Genomic DNA, 24,839 nt, shown 5'->3' with positions numbered 1-24,839 from the left:
CAGTGCAGACAAAATGTGGGTTTTTCTGTGTTTTTCGTAATATGTTGATCAAAAGAACAACTGAAGTAAAGCGTTCCAAAGCCAATAACGGCTTGTTTTCAGTTTTTTCCCTACCCACTCAGACCAATCCCAGACAGTACTAGCAAAATTCTTGTTTGATAAATGTTTTTTGCAAAAAAAGTAATTTTTGCAGATTTTAATGGACATCTATTACAGTAGCTAGGTTTCCATCCAATTGTCGACCCATTTTAATGCGAATATACAGTACCAGTCAAAAGTTTGGACACATCTACTCATTCCAGGGTTTTCTACATGTCTTCTACATCCTGAAATATATTCCCATGCCGTAAGTCTTGAACATTATAAAAACCTTTAATTTGCATCCTTAAAATCACTTGTTTCACTGCAGCCAGACTGACATTAATATATTTTCATATTGAATGTACAGATGAAGTCGGAAGTTTACATACACTTAGGTTGGAGTCATTAAAACTCGTTTTTCAACCACTCCACAAATTTCTTGTTAACAAACTATAGTTTTCGCAAGTCAGTTAGGACATCTGCTTTGTGCATGACACAAGTAATTTTTCCAACAATTGTTTACAGACAGATTATTTCACTTATAATTCACTGTATTACAATTCCAGTGGGTCAGAAGTTTACATACACTAAGTTGACTATGCCTTTAAACAGCTTGGAAAATTCCAGAAAATGATGTCATGGCATTAGAAGCTTTTGTTAGGCTTATTGACATAATTTGAGTCAATTGGAGATGTACCTGTAGATGTATTTCAAGGTCTACCTTCAAACTCAGTGCCTCTTTGCTTGACATCATGGGAAAATCAAAATAAATCAGCCTGGTTCATCCTTGGGAGCAATTTCCAAACGCCTGAAGGTACCACATTCATCTGTACAAACAATAGTACGCAAGTATAAACACCATGGGACCACGCAGCCGTCATTCCGCTCAGGAATGAGACGCGTTCTGTCTCCTAGAGATGAATGTACTTTGGTGCGAAAAGTGCAAATCAATCCCAGAACAACAGCAAATGACCTTGTGAAGATGCTGGAGAAAACAGGTACAAAGTATCTATATCCACAGTAAAACGAGTCCTATATCGATGTAACCTGAAAGGCCGCTCAGCAAGGAAGAAGCCACTGCTCCAAAACCGACATAAAGCCAGACCACAGTTTGCAACTGCACATGGGGACAAAGATTTAACTTTTGGGAGAAATGTCCTCTGGTCTGATGAAACAAAAATCGACCTGTTTGGCCATAATGACCATCGTTATGTTTGGAGGAAAAAGGGGGAGGCTTGCAAGCCGAAGAACACCATCCCAACCGTGAAGCACAGGGGTGGCAGCATCATGTTGTGGGGGTGCTTTGCTGCAAGAGGGACTGGTGCACTTTACAAAATAGATGGCATCATGAGGTAGGAAAATTATGTGGATATATTGATGCAACATCTCAAGACATCAGTCAGGAAGTTAAAGCTTGGTTTCCAAATGGATCTTCCAAATGGACATGACCCCAAGCATACTTCCAAAGTTGTGGCAAAATGGCTTAAGGACAACAAGGTCAAAGTACTGGAGTTGCCATCACAAAGCCCTGACCTCAATCCTATAGAAAATTTGTGGGCAGAACTGAAAAAGCGTGTGCGAGCAAGGAAGCCTACAAACCTGACTCCGTTACACCAGCTCTGTCAGGAGGAATGGGCCAAAATTCACCCAACTTATTGTGGAAGGCTACCCAAAACGTTTGTCCCAAGCTAAACAATTTAAAGGCAATGCTACCAAATTCTAATTGAGTGTATGTAAACTTCTGACCCACTGGGAATGTGATGAAATAAATAAATAAATAATTCTCTCTACTATTATTCTGACGTTTCACAATTCTTAAAATAAAAGTGGTGATCCTAACTGACCTAAGATAGGGAATTTTTACTAGGATTAAATGTCAGGAATTGTGAAAAACTGAGTTTAAATGTATTTGGCTAAGGTGTATGTAAACTTCCGACTTCAACTGTATGTATGGTATGTCATTCACTCGCTAAGGTCTGAAGAAGACAGGTTGAAATATTGAAAAAGGCGGCAAAAACAAAACACACTACAGGTAGGTGGTGTCATATGATGAGTGGTATAGTCTTAAACCAATGTTTAAAGACTTAACCCCCCCCCCCCCCTCCAATATATTTCAAGAAGTCACAGCATGTCACATCAGCATCCAGCTTTGCAAGAGCAGGTACTGTGCAGGCCATTAGCTAAAGTAAGGTGCATTCTTGTACACACATCCCTAGAGGTTCCCTTACATTACTTAATGACCACAATCTGTTATTTTTCTAGACAATACTGAAAATGAAATGCATGGTGAACTGGGAGCTGTGAACTGGGTATGTAGTCTGCTGTGTGTAATGCTGAAGGCTTGATGCATGGCAAGATATAATAGTTGTGATGACTTGATTAGTAGTTATACATATCACTGAAAACCGCTTTAGTAATAGGGGCTTTTGTTTGCGTGGTGGTATTGTGAAAGTGCGGTGTAATTTGTCTTGATCACCCAATGAGGCACTACTCTTAATATTTATTCTTCCTTTTTCTTCAAGGAAGCAGATGTTCTTCTAAGGGACACCCTAGAGGCAGCAAGGTGGTGCAAACGCCAAACATTTAAAGGCACCGTTTCCCTCCCTAGTGTAATTGGGATGGACGGGGAAGACCGCATTACAACCCTTAAAGAACTACGGTTGTATAATGGAGGGGGAAGACCACATTACAACCCTTAAAGAACTACGGTTGTATGATGGCCTGGATGAAGAGGAAAATATTCTCAAGGAACCATTCATGTTCTCGTTCCAGAGAGATTATGAGATGTTCTATGTGGAGGCAGTTGACAACAAGAAAATGACTGTCTTTGCCTCTATTGAGGAGCAGGAGTGAAGCCTTTTTTGAGGAGTGGTCAAACCTTGTTTGTCTGCTGTGTTAATTGTTTCAATTGTTAATTGTGTTGTTTAGTAAAGATGACGTAGAAGTCACCCGAGTCTCTGATCTCTTTACTGGAGCTGGTATAACTGTCTATATGGTATAGTCTATTTCCATTCTCATGAGGAAAGTAAATAGCGTTATAAATCAGGATAGGTAGTAACTGTGTGTGTGTGTGTGTGTGTGTGTGTATATATATATATATATATATATGCTCAATTAAATAATATAATTACACAGTTCTAACATTTATCAACACAATTTTAACAGTACATGACATACATAACAAGTCTGTTGTTCACTGCAACAATATCAGTAGCTTGTCTCAAATATAGCATGAAGCAAAAAGTGTTATCACGTGCTGGTACCACTTTATATAATATTTCTTATGAGCTTCAAAAATGAAATGCTTTTGTATTGCACAAACTGTGTGTTTGTATTCAGTGTGTGATGGCCTATTTATTGCCTTAACTTACCTCATTTGCACTCACTGTATATAGACTTTTTGTTTTCTTTTGTTCTACTGTATTATTGACTATGTTTTGTTAATTCCATGTGTAACTCTGTGTTGTTGTATGTGTCGAATTGCTATGCTTTATCTTGGCCAGGTCGCAATTGCAAATGAGAACTTGTCATCAACTAGCCTACCTGGTTAAAGGTGAAAAAAAAAATAACAAAAAAATAGAAAAAAACCCTCAGATGGACAAAAAAACAAACAACGGTGGACGGGGTCAAACGTTTGGCTCCGCCCACATTGAGCCCCGCCCCGAACTGCACACTGCAGTCAGGGATACTTACCACTGTGGGGCTCTATTTAGGCTACATGTACCTCAATTGCCTCCTATCCCTGTTAATCGCCTCGGTACTGGTACCCCGTCTAGCCAAATTATCGTTACTCATTGTGTATTTATTCCCCGTGTTATTTTTTATATTATTTTTCAAACTTCCTCTCTGCGTTGTTTTCAAGGAGCGGTAAGTAAGCATTTCACTGTTAGGTCAATACCTGTTGTTTACGAAGCATGTGACGAATAAAATGTGATTTTGATTTAACCACCATCAGTTATGAAATAAGTTATGACGTTTATCATAACGTATGCCATCTGCCGATAAACTATGCCTGGTTTGCCATGTTGCGGTAGTAGCGACTCCCATGTTTTTTGCGAAGTTTTTTCTACCAATATTTGCGCATAAATGTGTTTCTACCAAAATTGTCGCATAATCTATTTCACCTACAAAAAAATATATATTACCTTGTCTAGCGTATATTTTTATTTTCAACATTGGGAAGTTTTAGGCAGATTTGCTGTTTCCATCAGTCCTGCTGTAACTTTTTTTTTAATGCGTCAGGTCATTCATTAGCATGACATGGTTGGTTAGAACCCTGGTAAAATACCCATAAAATATATTGATATAAAAACGTATGCATTGGGCCTTTTAAAGTTTGACTCTCTGTCAGATGTAGATTAATGTATGATGGGGATGGACATCGGTGGAGAGGTGCGAACCTGCCGAAATCTGGACGGCAGCTATGGTGTCCATGTTCTGCTGGATTCACTACCTATGGTAACAACCAAACTAAGTGTCAAGGTGAGAGAAAGATGCTTGTGTTGGTAGGTTAATGAATTTGAGAACGGTGTTTTATAAACACTATTCTGTACTCTTAGTTGACCTCCTATGCTTGTGACCAAAGACTTGAGATTCAATCCATGTTGAAAACTTCACCCAGCCTACCAGTTACCAGTTTCACAATTACGATGACAAGGCTGATGCATTGTGGTGTGGGATATAACTGAGATCATCTGTGTTCACTTCCTTGACTTTAGAGCTTAATTGTGACCTGCATGAATCAAAGTACACCTGGAGAGGTACTTTCCTTATGCTTTGAAATGACTACTCTGAAAAGTGTGCTTGTCTTCATCTTGTTTACCTATTTATTTATTTTTTTTACCCCATTTTTTTCTCCCCAATTTGTAGTAGTTACAGTCTTGTCTCATCGCTGCAACTCCCGTACGGATTCGGGAGAGGCAAAGGTTGAGAGCCATGCGTCCTCCGAAACACAACCCAACCAAGCCGCACTGCTTCTTGACACAATGCCCATCCAACCCGGAAGCCAGCCGCACCAATGTGTCAGAGGAAACCCGTACACCTGGTGACCTCCGACCCGCCACAGGAGTCACTAGTGCGCGATGAGACAAGGAAATCCCTGCCGGCCAAAACCTCCCTAACCTGGACGACACTGAGCCAATTGTGCGCCGCCCCGTGAGCCTCCCGGTCGCAGCCGGCTGCGGCAGAGCCTGGACTCAAACCCAGAATCTCTGGTGGCACAGCTAGCACTGCGATACAGTGCCTTAGACCACTGCGCCACCCGGGAGGCCCTATTGTTAACCAATTTTTGTTCTTCCTCCCCTTGCCTCTCTCTTTCTATTGCTCTTATCTTTCTCTCAAACTCTACCAGGTTTTGACAGTTTCTTGTCTCTCATGAGAGGCAACTGTTTGACATTGAGTAACACTGGACCATCTGGATCTACACCTGGTGGACATCCCGGACCAACTGGAGAGGTGCTTACTTTTGACAAAGTCACCACCTTGAACTAAAGTGAACACACACTACCCTGTCTCTGCTGTCTCTCCTCTAAGGAACCTGGTTCACTTGACTGATGTTCTTCAACTCCAGGCCAATGGTTAAGGTGGCAACAGCAGTAAAGTGACTACACTGCTGAGGACAGTGAATTACTCTGTCGGACTGTTCACCCCACAGCTGAGAGAGAATGTGAGCACTGAGCAGGAAACTCTAACCATACCCTGAACACATGAACTGAGCACATATGGTTCATGCAGGTTATACAGTTGAAATTGGAAGTTTACATACACCTTAGCCAAATACTTTTAAACTCAGTTTTTCACAATTCCTGACATTTAATCCTAGTAAAAATTCCCGGTCTTAGGTCAGTTAGGATCACCACTTTTCTTTTAAGAATGTGAAATGTCAGAATAATAGTAGAGAGTGATTTATTTCAGCTTTTATTTCTTTCATCACATTCCCAGTGGGTCAGAAGTTTACATACACTCAGTTAGTATTTGGTAGCATTGCCTTTAAATTGTTTAACTTGGGTCAAACGTTTAGGGTAGTCTTCCACAAGCTTCCCGCAATAAGTTGGGTGAATTTTGGCCCATTCCTCCTGACAGAGCTGGTGTAACTGAGTCAGGTTTGTAGGCCTCCTTGCTCGCACACGCTTTTCAGTTCTGCCCACAAAATGTCAATGGGATTGAGGTCAGAGGCTTTGTGATGGCCACTCCAATACCTTGACTTTTGTCCTTAAGCCATTTTGCCACAACTTTGGAAGTATGCTTGGGGTCATTGTCCATTCGGAAGACCCATTTGCGACCAAGCTTTAACTTCCTGACTGATGTCTTGAGATGTTGCTTCAATATATCCACATAATTTTCCTACCTCATGATGTCATCTATTTTGTGAAGTGCACCAGTCCCTCCTGCAGCAAAGCACCCCCACAACATGATGCTGCCACCTCCGTGCTTCTTCACGGTTGGGATGGTGTTCTTCGGCTTGCAAGCCTCCCCCTTTTTCCTCCAAACATAACGATGGTCATTATGGCCAAACAGTTCAATTTTTGTTTCATCAGACCAGAGGACATTTCACCAAAAAGTACAATCTTTGTCCCCATGTGCAGTTGCAAACCGTGGTCTGGCTTTATGTCGGTTTTGGAGCAGTGGCTTCTTCCTTGCTGAGCGGCCTTTCAGGTTACATCGATATAGGACTCGTTTTACTGTGGATATAGATACTTTTGTACCTGTTTCCTCCAGCATCTTCACAAGGTCATTTGCTGTTGTTCTGGGATTGATTTGCACTTTTCGCACCAAAGTACGTTCATCTCTAGGAGACAGAACGCGTCTCATTCCTGAGCGGAATGACGGCTGCGTGGTCCCATGGTGTTTATACTTGCGTACTATTGTTTGTACAGATGAATGTGGTACCTTCAGGCGTTTTGGAAATTGCTCCCAAGGATGAACCAGACTTGTGGAGGTCTACCATTTTTCTTCTGAGGTCTTGGCTGATTTATTTTGATTTTCCCATGATGTCATGCAAAGAGGCACTGAGTTTGAAGGTAGGCCTTGAAATACATCCACAGGTTCACCTCCAATTGACTCAGATGATGTCAATTAGCCTATCAGAAGCTTCTAAAGCCATGACATCATTTTCTGGAATTTTCCAAGCCGATTAAAGGCACAGTCAATTTAGTGTATGTAAACTTCTGACCCACTGGAATTGTGATACAGTGAAATAATCTGTCTGTAAACAATTGTTTGAAAAATTACTTGTGTCACGCACAAAGTAGATGTCCTAACCGACTTGCCAAAACTATAGTTTGTTAACAAGAAATTTGTGGAGTTGTTGAAACACTTAGGTTGGAGTCATTAAAACTAGTTTATGTAAACTTCCAACTTCAACTGTATATTTTGGCCAAGTGTTGATTTAAAAAAAAACAGAGGTAGAGGTTGTGGTGAAGAGGGACAGGACACCACCCCGAGGACCAGTCAGACTGACCAATGAGAACACCCTACTTGACACCACCTTGGAGACAGCGATCAGCGAGGACAGGAATTACCCAAGTACAGTCCCACTCAGCATCAGTGGCATTAGGCTTCTTAGTGACAACAGGCTTAAAGAGGCGAAGCCTGAAATCCAGATGATTCCGGTTGATGAAGACCCCACTCAGGCCTTTCTTTCTCCTGCTACGTTAGATTAATTGGTCAGAGGGTGGAGAGGTCAAGCCAACGTTGCACCTCAATGGTGTCCAACTCCACCCACGCTGTATGCTCCTGCACCAGAGATCTGCATATAATGACGAGATGCACATTTCTCTGCACAAACTTTGGGAGTTGACCCAAAGGCGGTAAGGCAGGCGACAAGCTTAGGTCAAAAATAAGCCCTTAGAAATGCGTCTTGCTTCGCCTCTCCCTCTCTGCCTGCACCCATCTCAGCAGCTTCACCCTGTTCAGGGGAGTCCAAGAGTGAAAGGTGATGCACAACAACACTGTAGAACTACTAAGAGGAAAAGGAGTCTGACAGCCACATCGCGGACCGTACAGTAAAACCCCCTGCCTAATAAATTTTTTTTTTTTTTTTGCCTTTACCTCCATTATCTCACATCATTTGCTCACATTGTATATAGTCTTATTTTTTTCTACTGCATCATTGATTGTATGTTGTTTTACTCCATGTGTAACTCTGTGTTTTTGTATGTTGTCGAACTGCTTTGCTTTATCTTGGTCAGGTCGCAATTGTAAATGAGAACTTGTTCTCAACTTGCCTACCTGGTTAAATAAAGGTGAAATAAATAAAAAATAAAAAATAAATATCGTTATGTATGCACGTTAATCACTTTGCACTATACACATAATATATAAGTAATGATGCAACACCTGGTTTTTGTTTCATATATCCCATCCATAACTTTATTGCAGAAATGCACAATTAGTCTTGACATTTGTTATTATCATTTCTCTATGTTGAGTCGACGCGTCATATTACGTTGTAACAGTCACTGGTATCATCTAACTTTATAATTGAACTGATATCCTTATCTACAAACAGTTAAAGTTCTAGGTAATGTCTTCTGTTTGTCTCCGCTGTTACCGGCCCCATGTCTGCAGCATGGAAGCCAGCTGTGTTCTGGTAAAGGAGGTCCAACCGGATTTTCGTTGTTAAAGTATGGTCCCGGAGGGGAATTGGGAAGTGCCACCCCTCTGTTCACTCCGGGAGAACACTTTTTGCTTCACATGTCGAAATTCCAAAGTACCTTTCATACCTTGATACTGTTAATGCTAAAATAACTATGTATTTCAAATCTGATCAGCACCCTGAAACGTTATATTACGATCATGTGTATTGAAAATGTATATCTTGCGAAACTCACCTTCTACCAGACAATGGAACTGTCCACTCACCATACACCCAGTATACCAAACATTAGGAACAACTTCCTAATATTGAGTTGCACCCTCCCCTTTTGCCCTCACAACAGTTTCAATTGGTCGGGGCATGGACTCTGCAAGGTGTTGAAAGCATTCAATGGGGATGCTGGCCCATGTTGACTCCAATGCTTCCCACAGTTGTCAAGTTAGCTGAATGTCCTTTAGGTGGGCTATTCTTGAAACATGAGAAACGGTTGAGTGTGAAAAACCCCAGCAGCGTTGCAGTTCTTTACACAAAGAGGTGCGACTGGCACCTACTACCATACCCCATTCAAAGACACATCTTTTGTCTTTCCCATTCACCCTCTGAATGGCACACATACACAATCTGGATTTAACAAGTGACATCAATAAGGGATCATAGGTTTCACCTGGTCAGTGTGTCATGGAAAGACCAGGTGTTCTTAATGTTTTGTGTACTCAGTGTATATTCTTGAGGTAAAACTCCCACTTGTCAGTTTTTATTTTTGAAGTTGATTCATGAGTTTATTTATGTTACATTCTGTTCTTCACTTTTTGACTTCAATTATTTTTGAAGTTGAAGCTTTAGGACAGTTTGTTTTCAATTCAGTTTATTTGTCTATTTGAATACTTTTTGGTTCATCTTCTCCTGGCATTTTAATACTTTTTGGTTCATTTTCTCCTGGCATAATTTGTATCTTTTGCAAGTTGAAGGACTAAAACTCCTCATATTTGCACCTTATCTCAGTGTCTCTCGTTGCCTACTTTGTCATCCCTGACAGTCTTAGATCTGTGACAGAAACACACTACAGCCTATGTCAGTGTGTATCATGCTTGGTGATAGTTTTGTCATGTTTTTATGTCGTTTTAGAAGGCTGTGTGTTCGATGTGAGTTGAGTATCCATGTTTAGACGTTCTGTGTTTGATTCCTCATTGACAGAAAAGTGGCCAGGTGATGCAGGTGGGTTGGAATTTCTGTGGTGCTGGCCTGTGTGGTCCTATCCCTGCTTAAAGCCTGTGGTGTCGCCCTATCAGCCAAGAAACACAATGGAGGCCACCAGTCGCAACAGCATTTTAACCTCAACTTAAATCAATGTTTTTTTCCTGCAAGTTCATGCAGTAGAACCCATTCATAACATGTTATCAATAGTCTGCCATTAATTTGTCATTATTCGCCATTCTGACTTGCCTAGTTAAATAAAGGTTAATTATATATATATTTTTTAAATACACCATTCTGTATGTTTGTCACTTTATTGGTGTATTTCAATTGTCACAAACATGGTCATTGTTTTGGTTCTAAGATTCTCATGCCAATATTAATACTTTATTTACTTTCATGTGATTTTACTAGAGGCAACCCTGACCTATAATGGCTAAAGATAAAGTTGTGGATATATTCTGAACCCCCAAAAATACATAAATGTATTACAACATAGATATAACAATAAATTGCGAAGTTAACTATTTCAGTTGGTCTCAATCTGTCAATTTTGTTTTACCTTTTTATATGATGTGCATAACAACTTTAGCCCGTGCCTACGTATATGAAATTGTCTAGTTGGCTGCCTGGAGACCTGGACCATACATCTGAACAGTGACCAATCTTTGATTTGATTAGTTCGACAATGTGCAGATTATATGATTGTTATTTAAAGTAACGTGATAGCCGCCATGGTGGCCCACAACACTTAGGTTACATTAAAGAGGGTTTGGTAAGACCAATAAACATACTACCAATACTGATGACCAATTTGTATCTTTATAATACAGCGTCTGACTGTTATCCATCAGACTGATTGGTTAGAGCCTGTAAGAGAGCCTGTAAGTGAGCATGTCACTGTAAGGTCTACACCTGTGGTATTTGGCGCACGTGACAAATAAACTTTGATTTGATTTAAGTATTGGGAAAAATGGACAATTAAATCTGACATTGTGGAGTCAATAAATTGGTTGTTTGCTTTTTTTTGTGCCTCAGGCTTATAGAGAGGACATTCTTAAAACCTCTAGTCACTTGCTGTACTTGGTACACATGATATTGTTACAGTAGCTACAAGTTCGCCCACTCTATGGACGACAGTGGGCGCTATTTTTGGCTCTCTTGAACCGGAAGCCACTAGATTTCTCATTGGGTGCTGCTCGCTAACTGTAGCTACTAGCTAGCTGGAATGGGTCCGAGAGGTAGCTAGCTACCTGAACAGCGGTTAAAAAGTCAAACAAATTTAGACGCATTAGACCCAGCAGAGTACACTCATTGGAAAAGGGAGCGAAACATGAAACGAGATGTCAGGATACTGTTATTGGGGGAACGTAAGTAAATCCTAATTTAATATTGACACACATATTTAGCGCGCTAACGTTAGTTAGCCACTGTACAGCTAACGCCTTAACGTTGTTAGCTACAGACTGCCTGATGGAAACCTGCAGTTTTCTTTAAATCTGGATCCCCCCCGTGAATTACTAGCTAATTACCTAATGTTATAGCATTGCCAGCCATCCCATCATTATGATTTAGCTACATAACATAGCTAGTCTAACATTAGCTAGTTAGCCAGCACCAAATCTGACAGTACTAGTCAGTACGTGTTGTTTTGCACATGCACTTACAGTACTAGCCTACGTTAGCTAATGTTAGCTAGCCAAGTTAGTAGCTAGGTAGAACTATTTAGCTAGATAGTTAACTGTCAACATGTTTTCTCATTCGTTAGCTAGCTAACTAACTTAGATACCTTGCCACCAAGTGTGCTAAAGAGGATGTTTCTTATTTGACATGTTTTGCTGACAATATTGGTGGTTGGTTGTTCGGAAAAAAACAGATCTATTCTAGCTAGTTAGCTAACTGTTACAAGTAACTACCCCCAAGTATTTTCCTAATTGTTATCTTTGTATCCCTAGCTGCATTGTAAGTTTAGCTACTTTGATTGCCTCTCTATTTGAATAGGCTATTCATGAACAGGGCTATTCATGAACAGACCTATTCATGAACACTGAACCCATCGTGTCCAGGACTAGGAAACTCAACAAGAGAATGTCAGAGAGAACCCCTTATCAGGCCGTACTCTGTGGTTAATAAAATAAAGACATTTAACTAGCTAGACTTAGGACTTAGTTATAGTTCAGCTTAAGTATTAGCCCCCCATGTAATCCAGCTCTGGCTACTTATGAGCTGGAGAATGTGATCTATTTACCTGAGGGCATGACCTCAAGGTGAAGTGTGTTTTGCAGTCCAGAAATACTCTTCTTCCATGCTTCATTTTCCTCCTTTTTCAGTAATGTCTCGTTCCACTTTTCACCCCTCTGTCAACAGCCAAGGTGGGCAAAACATCACTCATCATGTCATTGGTTGGGGAGGAGTTTCCTGAACATGTAAGTGTAGCTATGACTGTACATTCCCACTGGTTTATTTCTCAGTTTTGTCTGCAGTGCTGACACATCTATCAAATTATACCCACCGAATGCAAACACTACATTGATGACTAAATAGTCAGCTTATTTTTAAAAGATGTATCCACTGACTACTGCTACACCGTACAAAAGCAGTATTCTCATTGACTTGGTACATTCAAAGTTTGCATACACATTGTCTGCTATCTACACCACAGCACACAGAAGGTGGCTCTATTCAGTTTGGTGTCGGCGAAAACCATCAACTGTGAAAGTGTGATTGGTAGGGAAAATAAACCTCCATTAGTCCTCTTTACTTTGCATATATAAGCACTCGTTATTGTAGTATTGTACTCATAATATGCCACTTCTCCTCACCTCATCCAAAAAAGAGGACATTTCCAAGTCATTATCCCAGTCTCAGACAGTGTAATGCCTAAACACTCCTCACACTCTAATCATGAAGTTAATTTCAGCCTGTCAGTTCCAAGCTAATTAAAGGTTAATGGAATTCCTCTGTCAAACTGTTGAATCTATGTAATCCCCCTTAGGTGCCCCTCCGAGCTGAGGAGATCACTATCCCTGCTGATGTCACTCCAGAGAAAGTGCCCACACACATAGTGGACTACTCAGGTGAGGTGCTGTTCGCTCAGTGGCCTAATACAACTCTCTTGCTATAGTCTGTGTATATGCCTGTGCGTCTCTATGAAGACCGAATATCTTCCTAGCTGCCAGAAAGTCTTGTCTGCAAGCTAACAGAACTGCTGGTTAAGTGTAATTGCTTGCTTATCGGTCCAATTCAGTGCTGCTGCTGATGAGGTGCTGTGACTGTTATCAACTGGTTATCAGTTGATTAAATTGAGTGCATTGTTTTGGCCCTACAGAAACGGAACAGACTGATGAGGTCCTCAGAGAGGAGATTATCAAGGTAAGGCTAGTTCTCAGTGTTGACCCAGTTCTTCCTTAGCTGAATGCTCAAGGGTGAAGTTTCCCCTAGGTACAGATCTAGGATCAGCTTCCCCTCCCTCAATCCTAACCTTAACCATTAGTGGGGAAAATACTAAACTGACCCAAGATCATCATCTAGGGGAAACTTCACGCTACACCTAGCTGAACAGGTAGTGCTAAGCTATTAATTGAAATATCTGTTATTTTTCTGTTTTTAAACAACTAATTGACTGACGTCGGTTAAATCATTTTTTTGTTTTTTTTCCTGTGAGCTCAATGCGCAGAAAACATGATAATATACTACAATGACCATAATCCATTGCGTGGCTGCTTGTCTGGTCTGTTTCTTTTACGCCTGCCACGTAAGAGATAGAAGAATGTGCAATCAAGAGGGGATACATAGAGAGCAGTTGCTTTGCGAGGTATTGTTATTCAGCAGTCATAAAAGTATGCCTTATTTACGTTGAAAACGACTAAAATAGTGATTTTGTCAGACAGCATAGGCAGCAGCTCTAAAAAGATGAGCTGATGACTTGGAATGAAATAATAGTGATCAAATAAAACAAATGTAATATACACAACAACATAAATATTTTATTAAAGTAATGTGAATAACTTTGTGTTGTATTTATTATGGATCCCCATTAGCTGCTGCCAAAGCAGCGGCTACTCTTCCTGGGGTCCAGCAAAATTAAGGCAGTTATACAATTTTAAAAACAATACAATACATTCATTACAGAATTCACAACACACTAAGTGTGTGCCCTCACTTATTAACTGGTGGTTAATAGATGATAAGCTTTAATGGGGAGTCACTACCATCATGGGACTTTTATTCATTGTTTTAGTCTGTGTTACAGCATTCAACCCACATAATGCATTTTTAATGTTTTAAAAAATATTTTTTTTACTAATCTAACCGAAACCTAAAAGACGTCAAAGTGCACTAATGAACAGGAGAAGCATCTGTAGATGACCACCAGTTGATCTCGCCTCATTATTTAATCATGTGTTGAGTATGTGTTGTAGTGAGCCTTTCCCAGCTATACCTTACAAATTCACAATCATTTGGAGAATGTGTTCGATTGCGTGCTTTAGTTGATGATAAAGACCTTGCACTCCAATCATGATTTCTCAACTCATGCAGGCCAACGTGGTGTGTGTGGTCTATGACGTCACCCAGGAGGAAACTATAGACAAGGTATCCTCTCTCACAAATGTGCACTGTCTTTGATAGAGCTTAAATTTCCTTCTTGGAGAAACCAATATGGAAGCATTTGGCATGGTATAACAAGCATTTGTATAATGTAGCCTACAGTATGGGACCAATATGATAAATGAGAGATTTTATTAGTGTTTTGCTATAATTTCTTATGCTACTCGCCTTTCAGATCCGAACAAAATGGATCCCCTTGGTAAATGGCGAAGCAGAGAAGGGGAATAAGTATGTGCATACTGTTGTTTCAATGACATGTGCTTAGAAGCTTGTGTGTGTCGTCCTTGCCTTAAAGTGTTGTGCTTGAACTAGCCTCTTTGGCCTTTTGTGTCATAAAACATTTGGATATCTTTGATCTTTAATGCATTCCTTATGATGTCACAGAGTTCCCATAATCCTAGTGGGGAATAAATCGGACCTTCGCTCTGGGAGCTCCATGGAGACCATTCTACCTATCATGAACCAGTTTTCTGAGATTGAGACCTGTGTTGAGGTAAGGCTTGCATCTCAAACTCACTCTGCTCTCTTCAGCTGCCTCCCCACTCACTCAACGCAATGAGGACCTGGTTTCACACCAATAATTACTCCCACCGATCTTATGCAAACAATATTTAGTTAAACTGTTTTTGTTTGAACACATCTATGATGGATGGGAAACCTGAGGGAAACCTGAGGTTTTGACTTTTCTCTCCCAAGTGTTCTGCCAAGAACCTGAAGAACATCTCTGAACTGTTCTACTACGCTCAGAAGGCTGTGCTCCACCCCACCGCCCCACTCTACGACCCGGAAGACAAACAGGTCAGGGAGGACATTTTGAGGATCGCTTTAGCTTATACCTTTGGAATGACCTGGTTTTACTGCGGAATCTTGCTTTGTTGAGTGTTAACTGTGTCTGTGTGTTGATGTTACTTCCAGTTAAAGTCAATGTGTGTCCGAGCACTTAGCCGAGTCTTCAGCATCTCAGACCAGGACCATGACCGCATCCTCAGTGACACTGAACTCAACTGCTTCCAGGTGAGAATCAAATAACACTCATCCATCCATCCTTTAATCTATCAACCATACGTCAATTAATCTATTAATATATACACTACTAATATATACACTAAAGTTTGGGGTCACTTAGAAATGTCGTTGTTTTTGAAAGAAAAGCAAAAAAAATGTGTCTATTAAAATAACTTGAAATTGATCAGAAATACGCCTCATAAGTCCTCAACTGGCAGCTTCATTAAATAGTACCCGCAAAACACCAGTCTCAACGTCAACAGTGAAGAGGTGACTCAGGGATGCTGGCCTTCTAGGCAGAGTTGCAAAGAAAAAGCCATATCTCAGACTGGCCAATAAAAATAAAATATTAAGATGGTCAAAAGAACACAGACACTGGACAGAGGAACTCTGCCTAGAAGGCCAACATCCCAGAGTCGCCCCTTCACTGTTGACGTTGAGACTGGTGTTTTGCGGGTACTATTTAATGAAGCTGCCAGTTGAGGACTTGTGGGTGTCTGTATCTCAAACTAGACACACTAATGTACTTGTCCTCTTGCTCAGTTGTGCACCAGGCCTCCCACTCCTCTTTCTATTCTGGTTAGAGCCAGTTTGAGCTGTTCTGTGAAGGGAGTACTACACAGCGTTGTACGAGATCTTCAGTTTCTTGGCAATTTCTCGCATGGAATTGCCTTCATTTCTCAGAACAAGAATAGACTGACGAGTTTCAGAAGAAAGGTCTTTGTATCTTGCCATTTTGAGCCTGTAATCGAACCCACAAATGCTGATGCTCCAGATACTCAACTTGTCTAAAGAAGGTCAGTTATATTGCTTCTTTAATCAGAACAACAGTTTTCAGCTGTGCTAACATAATTGCAAAAGGGTTTTCTAATGATCAATTAGCCTTTTAAAATGATAAACGTGGATTAGCTAACACAACGTGCCATTGGAGCACAGGAGTGATTGTTGCTGATAATGGGCCTCTGTACGCCTATGTAGATATTCCATAAAAAATCAGCCGTTTCCAACTACAATAGTCATTTACAACATTAACAATGTCAACACTGTATTTCTGATCAATTTGATGTTATTTTAATGGACCAAAAAATGTGCTTTTCTTTCAAAAACAAGGACATTTCTAAGTGACCCCAAACTTTTGAACGGTAGTGTACATGCGCGTACCACACGTACATGCGTAAGAGATAAATTACAGGCAAGGTGTAAAACTGGCATGGCCATTGGAACAGCCGGGTATAGTTTCAACTCTCTGTGTGTGTGTGTGTGTGTGTGTGTGTGTGTGTGTGGTTCCTCAGAAATCGTGTTTCGGGAACCCTCTAGCCTCTCAAGCTCTGGAGGATGTGAAGACTGTGGTGTGGAAGAACACGAGCGACGGGGTGCAGGACAATGGCCTTACCCTGAACGGTGAGGGATGAACCTACAGTGAGATGGCTCAGCCTATAATGATATAGGACTTGTTGGGTTTAGCCTCTGGTAAAATTGTGAAATTTTAGCGGAGTAGCGGCAATAGTTAGTATGCGTAGTAGCGGCAATAGTTAGTATGGAGCCGACGTGATAAGATGGCGACATAACAGACCTGATTCTATTGTATCCTCTATCACCAGGCTTCCTGTTCCTCAACACGTTATTCATCCAGAGGGGTCGGCACGAGACCACGTGGACCATCCTGAGGAAGTTTGGTTACGATGACTCGCTGGAGCTGACGGATGACTACCTATACCCACAGTATGTGTTCTGGCTCCACTACTTTATGTTTCTGACCCACTCACAGACCTATGTTAGAGACAGTTGGTTACCTCCCCCATGTAATGTGATATTGAAGATGATGCTGCACGAGTATTATCACAAATGTTTTTGGTGAGTCAAGTGTTTTCCAGAAAACATCCTGCCCTTACACGATTTATGTTAATTTGTCAAGCCAGAGTGATATATCGTCCGTTAGCTAAACCTCAGACAAGTAACGTCTCGTGGGTTTGTGTGTGTGTGTGTGTGTGTGTGTGTACGGTAAGCCCAGGTATTTATATGGCTGTTTGTTGTGTGTTGCCAGGTTACGGGTACCCGTGGGCTGCACCACTGAGCTCAATCATCTGGGTCACCAGTTTCTCCAGAGGCTGTTTGACAAGTATGACGAGGTGTGTGACCGCCTCTGTGGCCATCAATCAGGAAGTCCATTTATTTATATCCATCTGTCTATTTGTCAACAAAGCACTAAGCAGGTTATATTTTTAGCGGAAAGAGAATACACATTTTAGGCATTGAAATGTACCCCCACTCCAACAGCATGGCTGTTTTTAGGGCTGCTGACAGTTTGTTAGGACTTAGTGGTGTGTTTTACCCCTCTATCAATATTTATTTTTACACCAGGATAAAGACTCTGCCCTCTCTCCCGCGGAGCTTAAGAATCTCTTCAGTGTGTTTCCCTACATGCCCTGGGGCGCAGACGTGTACACGGCGGTCTCAACCACAGACGAGGGTTACATCTCCAATCATGGCTACATGTGTCAATGGACGTGAGTATTGACCCTTGTTCGCTTTGTAGCCATCTTGGTATGTACAGTGCCTCCGGAAAGTATTCAGACCCCTTGACTTTTCCCCAATTCTGTTACGTTACAGCCTTATTCTAATATGGACTGAATACATTTAAAAAATCTACACACACTACCCCATAATGACAAAGCAAAAACAGGCTAGAAATTTTAGCAAATTTATTACAAATAAAAAACGAATACCTTATTTACATAAGTATTCAGCCCTTTGCTATGAGACTCGAAGTTGAGCTCAGGTGCATCCTGTTTCCGCTGATCATCCTGGATATGTTTCTACAACTTGATTTGAGCCCACACTGTCAGCTGTGGTAAATTCAATTGATTGGACATGATTTGGAAAGACACACTTGTCTACATAAGGTCCCACAGTTGACAGTGCATGTCAGAGCAAAAACCAAGCCATTAGGGTTGAAGGAATTGTCCGTAGAGCTCCGAGACAGGATTGTGTCAAGGCGCATATCTGGGGAAGGGTATGAAAACATGTCTGCAGCATTGAAGGTTCCCAAGAACACAGTGGCCTCCAAGTTTGGAACCACCAAGACTCTTCCTAGAGCTGGCCGCCCGGCCAAACTGAGGAATCGTTAAATAAAGGTTAAATACATTTTTTTTTAAAGTAAAAATTGTGAGAGAAGGGCCTCGGTCAGGGAGGTGACCAAGAACCCGATGGTCACTATGATAGAGCTCTAGAGTTCCTCTATGGAGATGGTAGAACCTTCCAGAAGGACAACCATCTCTGCAGCACTCTACCAATCAGGCTTTTATGGTAGAGTGGCCAGACGTAAGCCACTCCAGTAAAAGGCACATGAGGGGGGAGGGGGGGGGGGGGTTCACCTTCCAACAGGACAATGACCCTAAGCACACCGCCAAGACAACGCAGGAGTGGCTTCGGGACAAATCTCTGAATGTGCTTGAGTGGCCCAGCCAGAGCTCGGACTTGAACGCGATCAAACATCTCTGGAGAGACCTGAAAATAGCTGTGCAGCAACTCTCCCCATCCACCCTGAGAGAGCTTGAGAGGATCTGCAGAGCAAAATGGGAGAAACTTCCCAAATACAGGTGTGCCAAGCTTGTAGCGTCATACCCAAGTAGACTCGATGCTGTAATCGCTGCCCAAGGTGCTTCAACAGAGTACTGAGTAAAGGAATACTTATGTAAATGTGATATTTCAGTTTTTTCTTTTTTATAAATTAGCAAACATTTCTAAACCTGTTTTTGTTTTGTCATTATGGGATATTGTGTGTGGATTGATGAGGGGGGGGGACATTTTAATCAATTTTAGAGTAAGGCTGTAATGTAATAAAATGTGGGTTAAGTCAAGGGGTCTGAATAAGGCACTGTAATAAGGCACCGCTTTGTGTGCATGTCTGTCAGACAATGTGTGTATGTCAGCCATGGGGGTTTTTATGTTTAGAATTTCTGTGTAAGGAGGTCCGGGAGTACAAATGAATGTTAGGTTAGGACAGTGAGTGTTTTCCTATTCCCTCCTCTAATTTCACTAATGTGACTACTCTCCATATACAGGCTTTCAGCGTACCTTGACATCCATCGCTGTCTGGAGTACTTGGGATACCTGGGCTACTCTATTCTCACTGAGCAGGACTCCCAAACCACTGCAGTCACAGGTCTGTGACTGTACGCATGTCAACCCATCTTTTTGTTTTGTTTTTACATTGCTGCAAGTAGCCTCTCTAGGAAAATAGACTGTATGTTAACAAGAACCTATAATCCTAGTGCCACAGTAAACCTCACTCGCTGTACATAGAGGATTAAAACTATAATCTGGTTCACTATAGGCCCTACAGACGGAATTATATCCAGTACATGTATGCCTTCTGAGGATGTACAGTGACTCTGAAAGGTCAACTTTGAGTATGCTATTTGACTAGTGTGAAGACTACCAGAGTGTGTGTTGTGTAGTTATTATATGCGCTGCTAACACAAAATTCACACATTTATTTGAGGGTACCAATAATGTCGTAGTCGCATTCCTTCAATTGGTCATTTAGTCAATTAACCTCAACCCACCTTCCAGTGAAACCGAGTGGGATTGTTTGAAGCAAAAACCTGCATCCACAAGGGTGCTTCAGGAACGCTGGTTGGTGTGTGTAAAACTGAGGGCGTGGCTGCATGGGGTAGCAGGATTAGGGTAGGGTGACGTAAGCCTCACACCCACTCAGCCTGTGCCGCAGAGCCTAGCAGGTTTAGCTGACCCTGCTATAAATGTGGGAGAGGGCCTACCACCTTAGATCAGATTCAAAATGTATCCCGCATTACCCACAAGGGGAAATACGATTTTGTTTGAAATGCTTTGATAGTGCTCCATCATATTAATCAATGGTTCCCTGTCCTGATATGTTAATCGGTGTATGTGCACTCCCTGTGTTTTCGGTGTGTGTGTGTGTATCTGTGTTGGCGCTATCCGTATGTGTCCCTCTGCAGTGACGCGGGAGAAGGCTGTGGACCTGGAGAAGGGCCAGACTCAGCGGTCGGTGTTCCTATGTAAGGTGATCGGACCACGGGGTACTGGGAAGTCTGCCTTCCTCCAGGCCTTCCTCGGCCGAAACACAGCGGTACGATCATCTCGCTGTTGTTGGCCTGTTATTTAGACTAAATAGCGATACAGAATCGCACATTCCTGGAGGAAGCGCTTAGTACTTTGTTACTAGTAGTACGCCTTGAACTCTTCATTGTAAAACCATCCCGCTTTGTCAATACGTGTTCGAGCTGAGAAATGATGTTGAAGACCCCAACTACTAACATTGCTACAACTAATGATGAGAGTAACAGTCGGTGCGTTTGTTTCAGAGAGAGGAGCGTTCCACTGGTGGCTTTTCCCTCTACACCATAAACACTGTCCAAGTTAGCAACCAGGAGAGATTCCTCATCGTGAGTTCTGTACCTTTTTACTTTGACCTCAACTCTGACCCCTGACCGTTGGTAGAGTACATTAGCCTCACCTCCCATCTGTCGTCTTCCCCTGGCAGCTCTACGAGGTGGACGTGGAAACAAAGTTCCTAAAGGAGTCGGACGCGCTGTGTGACGTAGCCTGTCTCATGTATGATGTCAGCGACCCCCACTCCTTCGACTACTGCGCCAGCATCTACAAGGTGTGTGTGTCTTCTTCAGAGCTTCTCTGGTTTTCACAGATATCAGGAATCTGTTCAATGTTTCACTCCCTCCTTTCTTTCTTCCCCACATTCTCTTTCTCTTCGCCATATCCCATTCCTCTTCATCCACCTCTGTCTACTTTCCTTTCTGTAGCAACACTACATGGACAGCAGTATTCCCTGTGTGATGGTGGCCTCCAAAGCGGACCTCCAAGAGGTGAGACAGCTCCACGGGATGACCCCGGCAGAGTTCTGCTACAAACACCGACTGCCTCCGCCGCTCCCCTTCTCCGGCCTGTCCCTGGACTCCACCAGCAAGAACATCTACACCAAGCTGGCCTGGGCCGCCATGTTCCCGTACGTATTAGTTCTCTGATTGTCACATTTGACGAACTGTTGGTCCCTCTTTCAATCACTCACCATTTAATCTATAGTTTCGCGATTCAGTGTTGAGAAACAGGAAAATCATGTCACTTTTTTCATGTCTGCACCTCTATGCGGTTTCATATGTCCTTTCATTGACGCCTTTGTCCCCCTCCCCCCCCCACAGACATCTGAATGGCTCCGACATGAGCAATACATCCTTCTGGCTGAGAGTGACGCTAGGAGCAGCAGTGGTCGCGGTCCTAGGCTTTGCCATGTACAGAGCTTTCGCCCGACAGAAATGACTAGGGTCCTGACTGGAGCCCACCTTCCCTCTTTTTTTTCCCACAACCCCAATCTCCAGACCAATCCTCCAGACCAAGCGCCTAGACACACTAGACCAGACAGACCAGACAGACAAAACACAGATACGGTTTACTTTGTCATGATTTATACCCTAACCTCCCCTCTCCTCGTCTTTGCTCTGCTCTTCCAGTCTACTCCAGCTTCTTGACTGACTGTAATAATCTCAGTCAAAATGGAGGCGCGTGACAATATCTCTCACCCTCTCCTGACCACCTTTGCTCACTCTGCCTTATGGTGTCAAAATCCAGGCTAAGGAGGTAGCCTCCCTGTGCGCAATGCAACGATTCCCCCAAGAGCTGCTACGAATATGTGGGTGCTTTATCAAATGAGGATATACAGATACAAGAAGAGAGACATTTCAAACCCAATACTTTTCCACATGCATCCACAAGGTGTTCAGGAGAATGGATAGATTTATTTTTAATGTGTGGTCTTTCCTAAGGACGAGAATCTCAAAATGTAATAGCAATTTGGAAGAACATATCAAACTTTAAAATGTCTGGTGCTGGTTAGAAACCAAAATGGCAAATTCAAACAGTCCATATCACGGGAGGGGGGGGGGGGGGGGTGAAGACAAGCCTTCAAGCACAAGCTATGGAGGACCCTGCTGCAAGGACGTAACCGAGCAACAGACACTCTGAGCGGGCACAGGAAGTCCCCTGCAGAAGCTAAAGACTTGTCTTCCCATTGACCAAGCCACTGAGATAGACTTTCAGACCTGATTTGCCAAATACAGAAGCCTCTCTCTTACGGACCGTTCCAGTAAAATACATGCTTATCACTCCATTAGCTTCTGCTACAATACTACAGTTGTGGGTGAAATTAACTAGATACATTTATTTATGTAAAAAAAAAAAATAATACAAAATAGCAGTAGTTGTGGCTTGCCAGATTAGAATTGAGAAGGAAGCAATGTCTTGTTGAGAGAAGTGACTATATTGTATTCGATTGATGAAAAAGAAACACTGAACTCTGTAATGCATCCTCCTTACTCAAAGTAATCAGTCATGTTAAAACAGCCAAATCATTTTTATTTTATGGTATTAAGACTAAATCCTGCCCCGTGCAAATGAACGCTTTGAATGATCTTTATAAGGAAAATATCTGCCTCCCCTGGTCTTGGCTTTTATGTGCATTCACCACAAATTGGAACTTAGGCCCCAAATGTTATTTCTGCTAAATCAGCCATGTGTGTGGGTGCACATGTATATTTGCATGTGTGCATACATGAACCTGTGTGTCAAGATTTTGATTGTATAATTAATTTTCCCTTTTTTTTCCTTTTCGTTTTAAATATGGGAATCACATTTTTATTGGTTGGTTATTTTAGTTGGGGACCTGCTATTGCCACAGAAAAAGTGATGTGGATCTTATTGATTGAAAGTGATATCAAAACAACTAAAGTGAAATGCTGAATAAAACAAAACAAGGATTGTTTACTGCTTTGCCAAACTTCTATCCTTGACTGTCAGACTGTTTGAGTATTAGAGTGTGTTGTTGGTGCGTGAGTAAAATCACTGGGGAAGCCAACCCCCCCCCCCAAAAAAAAGGCAGAGATAGTAAGAAGACAGTGGTAGAATAAATTCACACCTTTTTTGTTTTATCACAAAACCTGGATAGCAACCTCTGTCCAGTGACGTCCACAAAGCATATTGCATGTACAGTAACAGACAGTTACATGACCTACAGCATGGTCAAGCAAGTTAATGTTTCCGACATTTTCCGACCACTAAACAACTATTGATTTAGAACCACAGAAAGTTACCGCAAGTTACAAAGCAAACAGGAGGTGCCTCTGCTATTCCAGCACCATTTGAACTTTAACATTTCGACATCATCAAATCAACTCTGCTAAGTCTTAAGACAGTGACAACTAAAATATACCAAAAACAATTTAGTCCAATCAACATAAGCTAAATATGTGGCTGTCCATGGTTCTGATTTTCTGTGTGTGTTCGTTCATGCAAGTAGAAAAACATATAAAAAATGAAAAAAATTCACCTTTATTTAACAAGTTCTCATTTACAACTGCGACCTGGCCAAAATAAAGCAAAGCCGTGCGACACGAACAACAACACAGAGTTACACATGGAATAAACAAGCGTACAGTCAATTACACAGTAGAAAAAAAAGAAAGTCTATATACAGTGTGTGCAAATGAGGTAAGGTAAGGCAATAAATAGGCCATAGTGGCAAAATAATTACAATTTAGCAATTAAACACTGGAGTGATAGATGTGCAGAAGATGAATGTGCAAGTAGAGATACTGGGGTGCAAAGGAGCAAAACAAATAAATAACAGTATGGGGATGAGGAAGTTGGATGGGCTATTTACAGATGGGCTATGTACAGGTGCAGTGATCTGTGAGCTGCTCTGACAGCTGGTGCTTAAAGTTAGTGAGGGAGATATGGGTCTCCAGCTTCAGTGATTTTTTTAAAATATTTTTTTTTGCAATTCGTTCCAGTCATTGGCAGCAGAGAACTGGAAGGAAAGGCGGCCAAAAAAGGAATTGGCTTTGGGGGTGACCAGTGAAATATACCTGCTGGAGCGCGTGCTACAGGTGGGTGCTGCTATGGTGACCAGTGAGCTGAGATAAGGCGGGGCTTTACCTAGCAAAGACTTATAGATGACCTGGAGCCAGTGGGTTTGGCAACGAATATGTAGCGAGAGCCAGCCAAAGAGAGCATACAGGCCGCAGTGGTGGGTAGTATATGGGGCTTTGGTGACAAAACGGATGGCACTGTGATAGACTGCATTCAATTTTTTTCTTCAGATTTGGAGGCTATTTTGTAAATGACATTGTGAAGTAGAAAAACATGTTAACTCACCCTACTTGTAGAGAAACACTAATGCCATCCTCTCTCTTTCATGTTGATGAAACTTTCTATCACTCTGTCATACAGTACACGTTTTAATTTATTTTTGTCCTATGCTACCTGGCTAATTGCTTGCTCGCCAGCCTACCTTCCAATCATG

At 41.8% G+C, this 24,839-nt stretch overlaps 1 protein-coding gene and 1 long non-coding RNA gene across 2 annotated transcripts; both read left to right on the top strand.

The window, feature by feature from the left end:
• The first annotated feature begins 3,801 nt into the window (after nucleotides 1-3,801).
• Nucleotides 3,802-4,988, top strand: LOC115159716 (uncharacterized). Its single transcript, XR_003868943.1, has 3 exons — nucleotides 3,802-3,948; nucleotides 4,433-4,563; nucleotides 4,951-4,988. It is a non-coding gene; the product is annotated as an uncharacterized LOC115159716 (long non-coding RNA).
• A 6,056-nt stretch (nucleotides 4,989-11,044) lies between these two features.
• Nucleotides 11,045-23,315, top strand: rhot2 (ras homolog family member T2). The gene is made up of 19 exons (XM_029709711.1): nucleotides 11,045-11,241; nucleotides 12,239-12,297; nucleotides 12,867-12,948; nucleotides 13,200-13,243; nucleotides 14,411-14,464; nucleotides 14,655-14,707; nucleotides 14,864-14,972; nucleotides 15,176-15,277; nucleotides 15,395-15,493; nucleotides 16,777-16,885; nucleotides 17,086-17,206; nucleotides 17,529-17,613; nucleotides 17,846-17,991; nucleotides 19,549-19,649; nucleotides 20,467-20,597; nucleotides 20,833-20,913; nucleotides 21,012-21,134; nucleotides 21,289-21,491; nucleotides 21,685-23,315. The coding sequence occupies exons 1-19, from the start codon at nucleotides 11,205-11,207 to the stop codon at nucleotides 21,800-21,802; spliced, it is 1,857 nt and encodes a 618-aa protein (XP_029565571.1). The 5' UTR covers nucleotides 11,045-11,204; the 3' UTR covers nucleotides 21,803-23,315.
• The last annotated feature ends 1,524 nt before the right edge of the window (nucleotides 23,316-24,839 follow it).

This window comes from Salmo trutta, chromosome 2 (assembly GCF_901001165.1).
Source record: "Salmo trutta chromosome 2, fSalTru1.1, whole genome shotgun sequence".
NCBI lineage: Eukaryota > Metazoa > Chordata > Actinopteri > Salmoniformes > Salmonidae > Salmo > Salmo trutta.
The sequence above is the reverse complement of the archived record's forward strand: the minus strand, read 5'-3'. Positions and strand labels throughout refer to the sequence as shown.